We start from the raw sequence: 6,943 nt of genomic DNA on the forward strand, positions 1-6,943 counted from the left end.
CTTCACGATGAGCAAAGTCTCAAAGCTTTCGGACAAACCTAAAATTAGTCTGTAGTTGTTTTATTTAAATGGAATTAAACTTTTTGTTCTGTCTATGAAGTAGTCAAGTTCAAGAACGTTTAAGCTTGGGGTGTTTCCTTTTTTTTATCATACCTACAAAAAGCAGAAAATGAGCTGATTTTGTAGATATAAAGAAAAGTATAGAGAATATATATTTTTAACTATTTTAGTTTCTTGAAAGTAGTTACATTGAAGGCTTTAGAATATTTTGGTAAACAGAGGATGTCATGATTAACTGAGAGGTTCTGAAGTCCCGTGGTTATAAAACAAGCCCAAACCGTACATCCTCCATTTCTGTGCCTGACAGTTGCTATTAGCTCTTTGTGCTGGCATTTTTCATACATTATGCAAAAACATATCCACTTCATCTATCCAAAAATAAAACGAATTAGAAATCTTGTGGATCAGTTTTTACAAACCTAAGCTTTTGTCATGATTTTTTTTTTTTTTTTTTTTTTTTAGAGCGAGAGAAAACTTTCTCTTCTACAACTCAACAACCATATTTTAGTCCTTTTTGAACTATTTCTTATGGCCATTAACCTGCTAACTGAGGCCTGTAGAGTCTGGGAGAATTTGCTGGGACGTCCACTCCTGGAAAGTTTGAAAGCTGTCAAACGTTTTTCACTTGCAAATAATCCTTCTCTCTGTAGAATGATGGACTCCAAATAGTCTGGAAATGACCTTTAACCCCTTTTAGATTGATAAGTAGCAACAGTTGCTTCTAAAAGATCATTGCTGACATTTCCACTTTGGCATTGTGTTAACACACACCTGTATGCTTCACTTTTGTTTTTATGGAGTAGCTAGAACTTACTAAGGATCATTTAATAAATGCAAAGTAAAGTTTGACTTAGTTTTCCCATAATCAAAAGAGATGGAGTCAGTAGAAAACCTCCGCAAACATCTTGGGGAGAAAGTTAATTATGGTTATGATGAGGCTGTGCAGCAGTTGAACAACAAGAGTATAATTTGGTGCTGCAAGAGACAAGTGAAGAAAGACCAATAGTTGCTTGCCAACAACCTCCCTTCTATATTTACCACTACTGCAAACCACCTGTCACTTACTGAGAAGTGCATGGAGGAGCTGGACAGCCGGGTGCAGCGCATCACCTCCAAGGCTGTTGAGGAGGACGAGGCTGCTGTTCAGAAGCTGAAGGAAACACTGAGGAGCTTCAAGGCAAATGCAAATACTTTATAAAGGGATGAAGACATACCCATCACTGCACCCTGTATTCACTGGTTAACTGGTCATCATTAACTTCACACAGACTCTCTCACTGGTACATTTTCATCTTTAAATCACTTCTTGGTCTGTTGCCTTCATACATCTCCTACATGTCACTACGTGAGTGCAGCTACAGCGTGTGCTCTCAGGACATTATTACATGCAGTGTACCCTCATTGCGGAGCGACCAAGGCAAAAGGGCCTTCTACTCCACTCCTGTATCCTGGAACACCTTGCAAAAAGATCTGAAGTTCTCGACCTTGACCTCTAAGTGGCTTCAAACATCTAAGTTCATGGCAAAAACCAACGCAGACATGTTCCTGTTTTTAGTATTTTATATCTCTTTATAATGTAGATGTTATTGTTTCGTTTTTTATCATTTCTTCCATTTATTTTTCATTTTATATGCGTTAGTATGATTGTCTACAGTTGTCATCTGTGTTCTTTCTTTAAATCAGGTCTCTTGTAAATGAGTCCTCAAGGCTCAATGAGACTAACCTGTATAAATAAAGGTTGAATTGAAAAGACCTGTTGATCTTCTTCAAAAGGAGGATTTTCCTCCAGCTTTTGGTTTTATATTGTTCCTTTTTTTGTGTGTGTTAAAATAAATTTATTCTAGATTGTTGGTATTTACTTATGAAATAAAACCGTTCTGTTTTTATTAAAAGGGCACAACTGATTCACACCTCCTCACATCCTACTCACATTTCCTGGTTGTATTCCTTTTACGGCTTCCCTGGGCATCAAAGAGCTCTGCCAGGAATCCACTCAACACATATACCAATGCTAATTAATGAAGAGCACATCTGCCCCCACCTGAACAACCAATCCCCCCCTCCTGTAGACCAGATCAGACTAACAAACCCTGCCCAGCCAGAGGTCAGTTGGAAGTGCGAAAGCTCCCCATTAGGGTACTCCTGTCACGTTATCTGGCCTAACTGAGTCGTTACCTGGTCAATACGAGCAGGGGGAGCACACGCACAAACTAATCTGATTCATCTTTATGAAAAGACTTGCAGATGAAGGGAACATGAACGTGTCCAGAAGCTACACTTTATAGCTTGTAGATGTTCTCCAAATACAGCAGCTGGTGTATTTTTTGCTTCTTTAGACCATTAAAAGGGATGCCGAGTGAACTCTTCACTCACTGAGAGCCAGATTATTATGTTCAGGATAATGATCTGAAGCTAAAGACGTCATTGTTAAAGTTAAAGTAGATATCCAAGTCGGCAAGTTAATGTTTAGAACCATTTTTGTGTTTGTATTAAAGTATTTTAAAGTAGTACCCTTGCTGATACATTTGATAAGGTCATTAGAAAAATCTAAGCAAATATGTTCTTGTTTTTAGCATTTTACCTTGTTTTGTATGGCACCTTGATTTAATTGTTTTTATAACACTGTTAATGCCCTGAGACGACTTCTGTTGCGACTTGGCACTCTATAAATAAACTGAATTGAATAGAATTGATAACACTACGTTTATGTTAATTGCTTTTTATTGTTGTATATGTTCTGTACTCTGTATGTTGTCTGTCTAAAACAGGTTTCTTTTGAAAATGAGTCCTCATGACCTCAAAGAGACTACCTGGATAAATAAAAGTTAAATAAAAAATCAAATTAAAAAATGAAGCCACAGAAGTCGGAGCCTTGCTGTCCTCTGGTGCGATAATGAGCAGTTTTCTGCTTGACTGTTTTTCTCTGCAGGGCTCCAGAGATTATTTTGGGCCTGCCATTTTGCGAAGCCATTGACATGTGGTCACTTGGCTGTGTGATAGCTGAGCTTTTTCTGGGCTGGCCCCTCTACCCCGGAGCGCTGGAGTACGACCAGGTAACACTTCTGCACACACAGACAAAAAGTACAAGCTGCTGTACTGCATGTACACAAACATGTAGAGAGGGCGGCTTCAAGATGTTCGTTTTGCTCGTTCAACGTTAAACTCCTTTAATACTTCACTGGACTGAGTGCATCAGGAAAATTGTTTTTTGCAGTGTGTGTGTGTGTGTGTGTGTGTGTGTGTGTTTTCATTGTGAGATAATGTGTGGTCTAAACTGCACAACTGGGACTAAAATTCAAATCCCCAGACAAGGGAGCGAGAGCATGGGAAAAGGCCCACACCACTTTCACAGACAAGTACAGGATTATCTTGTTTGACCATAGACAACTCGGCAAAGATGAGATTTATGCTGATTAAGTTTTCAATTAAAGAGTATAAAGATATCTGGGGGTAAAGATGCTTGGGTGTTGCCATATGTTGGTCTGTAACCTGTTTTGGGAGTAAAGATTGTGCAAAAAGTCAAACTTATCTTTAAACATTTTCCTTATAACTTATTTGACCTAATTTGTTTTAGCTTTTAGTTAAGTTTTTATTATTTTTTGTTCCTTCAGCAGATAGCCATTTTGATTAGTGTTCAGTCAAAGGTTGTGGCTTCTCTGCACATTGATGTATTTCCAGGCCATGCCAGGATGCACACCCAGGCATGCACACTGAGCCCCCGAAAGCTTGCTGTCCCATGCCAAGGCTCGCCGCTGTTCCACTCTACACAGCAAAATGTATTTATAAACATAAGCCTGATGATAGACATGCACACAGCCATGCACACGCATGCTTGCACGTGCACGGACTTTGGTTAGAGTTCAGTGCACCATCAGCAGGTTCTCGGTCCAGTGCCCTCTGGCCAGTGCGTGTGTTTGTTCTAGGCTGTAGACATGTGCTTGAACTCTTGTTGAACATAACTATTTTAACTCGTCGTGAAATGTGTGGAGTGTTGTTTTAATATGACGTCTATGAGCTCTAGTGGCAAAAGTTAAAGCAAAAAAACTGACGAAAAGCTGTTGAAGTGTTGCAAAAATGTCGGTAGGCACATTCTTTCATCCCAAATTAGTATGTAGTGTTGGCGTTCATTAAAGGTGCTCTTTGCAAACTTTTAATTAATTAATTATTTAAATAGGTTTCTCTTGAAAATGAACCCCTGTGACTCAATTAGACTACCTGTATAAATAAAGCTGTTGTTTTTTAATTTAACCTTTATTTATACAAGTAGCCTCATTGAGTCACGAGGACTCATTTTCAAGAGAGACCAGTTTGGGAGCAGATGGTGGGAGTTAAGGGCCTTGTCCAAGGGCCCAGAGTGGGGCAAAGGAGGGTGGAGGCAGGTGTGGATGTTTCACCTTTCCCACCCACATTTTGATGTCAGTGTGGAGAGTCGAATCGGCAACCTTCTGATCACAGGCCCACCTTCTCTACCCCCCCCCCCCCAGGTTAAATAAAAACATAAAAATAATACAAAATATATTATCCTGAACAATATCAAATGCTGCTGTTTGCGTTTACTCCAATAGTTTTCCAGCTTTATTTTCAAAATTTTGAAATGTGGGTATGCACCCAATGTAAACAAAGCACTTGGCTGAATTTGCTAAAACTGCGTGGAAGCTTGAGTCACATGATCGACCTTTAATTTGGCAAACCGTAGTCTGTGTTGGTAAACAAATATGGTGGAGTCAGACACGCATAGAATCTCAAAAGATGTTTAGATGAAAATATCAGAATGAATCTGCTGCTGAATCTGAAAAAAAGAAAGAAAGATTGAAACTTCTTTTAGTCTTGTTTTAATGTTTCAATGTTGTTGTTTTTTTACGCTGGCCTAATTGTTTAAAAAAACGATCTGCATACTTCAGAAATCTGCGTGTAAATATGTACCTGTTTATCAAAACTCCTGAGAAAGTTCTCCGTCCCAGACGGCTCTTCTAGTAGTCATAAGTGAACTGTTTTATTTTACTTTTTCAATTTCTTGTTCACCTGGTCTTTATGACATTTAAACCTCCGTTAGCAACCAGCTAACATCCAAACTTTTGTAAATTAACATGTTTGTGCAGCTTATTCTGAAAGACAAATGAGCTACTTTTATCTTTTTAGAAATAAGCTACAACTTACCAGCATGTTTAGCCTTAAAATCTGGACAAAAACACCGTCATTATTAATAAAAAAATATCATATTTTGACTTGCAATACCCACTCGGCTGTCAACATTTTGATCTACCTACATGTATGACTATAATCTGCTCTTTATCCAGGAGTACATATTTCTGTTTTACAGCTAAAACTGTACAAGCTTTTAAAAAAAAATAAACAATGTTTTTTATAATAAAAATGCTTTTTTTATGCTGTTTCTGAAAATTAACCAAACTCTCTTCAGAAAACTAAAATTTATCCAAAATATCTACTAAATACTGAACTAAATGCAAGCAAATTTGTAAAAATAGCAATAAACCCCCCCACATTTTTTTTTAACATAGGTTTCTTAACCAAAACTAACCAAATTAAACTTCAGATCCTTTGATAAATTTGCATAGATGAATAGGATTCAGCTGTATTGTATTTTTTAAAATACCGGTAGATTTAAGCAAACGCTTAAAGATTTACCTGTTTTTGTCAAATTTTAAGGGTTAAAGGTAAACATGGGTTTATTGGTCAAAGTGCAAACTTTAGTCACAAGGTTTGTGAAAGATACTGAAACGTTTTGTCAGTTCAGAATCTTTTGTTTCGGCTGTTTTCAGTAAGTCTTAAAAAGTATTTCCACATTTTTAATAAGGACTTTGATTCTTCTTGGGTTAAAAAAGTTATTTTTTGTTGAACTGGATCTTTCTAGGGTTTGCTCAAACTGTTGGCTTGACAGAGCAGTAAATGTTGAACTTGGATAACAAGAGAACTGCACGAGTTCTAATAAATTAAAATTTTAATGGTCATTTTGCTGAACACATGCAATCAAAATATGTACCAGTAGTCCTTGTAAACGCTCTTGTGGCATTCTCGCTAAATGTTCAAGCTACCCGTAGCTTAAAAGCTGCCAAACCTTGACTTTGATGCCAAAACATAAAACGTCTCTGCCCTGACACTGAATCTGCTGTTTGTGACCGTATGAACACAGAGGTGACCACAATCACCACTGAAACGTTTAAAAAAACATATTATTGATTAATTTAGTATACAACAAATGTTTATGTGAAAACAAATTTACAGAACTGCTTTCATCTGTTGAAGCTGGTCGCATTTTTTTTCAAAAATTGTAAACTTGTTAAAAATGTGGGGGGGAATCTGAATGTCTGAATCAACCTAGATCTGTAAACTTGTTGCTTTTATGATTTTACCTTACAATTTATTGAAAGCGTCTAAAATGCTGCAGAGTTGTTTGCATGTTGCTGATATTGACACAGATTGTAACAACTGTGAGCATCTGCTTCTCTAAACTGATTAATGAAACTAGTTTTATTAAAATGAATCACATTCAGGTTGATTATCTCTGTGACGTTTTCTGCTCGTTTCTGTCCCCCTCCCATCTCTTCCTGTCGGCGCCCCGTTTCCTACGGCTCGCTCTGCTCAGATCCGGTACATCTCTCAGACGCAGGGCCTTCCGGCCGAGCAGCTGCTCAACAAGGGGACGAAGACCTCACGCTTCTTCACCAAAGAATCAGACTCTCCCTACGCCTCCTGGAGACTTAAAGTACCTTCATGCATAAACACAGCTTCATTCACAAACTGCTGCAAATGCAAAGTGTTTTTTTTTTCTTCTGTAAATCACACATTATTCTACAGTTTTTGATTGCTGTGGTTTGTCAGAGTCAGAGTCAGAGTTTCTTTATTGTCATTCGCACCTCATGTG

At 37.9% G+C, this 6,943-nt stretch overlaps 1 protein-coding gene across 1 annotated transcript in view; it reads left to right on the top strand.

Annotated features, from left to right (window-relative positions):
• The window catches only part of LOC119416167 (homeodomain-interacting protein kinase 3), a gene marked incomplete in the record, with an annotated part of 36,177 nt that overhangs the window by 15,765 nt on the left and 13,469 nt on the right, over positions 1-6,943 (top strand). Inside the window, 2 exon segments of the mRNA XM_037683358.1 lie at positions 2,990-3,113; positions 6,665-6,784. Of these exon segments, the coding sequence (XP_037539286.1) occupies positions 2,990-3,113; positions 6,665-6,784 (244 nt within the window).

The sequence above is a fragment of the Nematolebias whitei genome, chromosome 10 (genome assembly GCF_014905685.2).
Source record: "Nematolebias whitei isolate Nwh7 chromosome 10, NemWhi1, whole genome shotgun sequence".
In the NCBI taxonomy this organism is placed as follows: domain Eukaryota; kingdom Metazoa; phylum Chordata; class Actinopteri; order Cyprinodontiformes; family Rivulidae; genus Nematolebias; species Nematolebias whitei.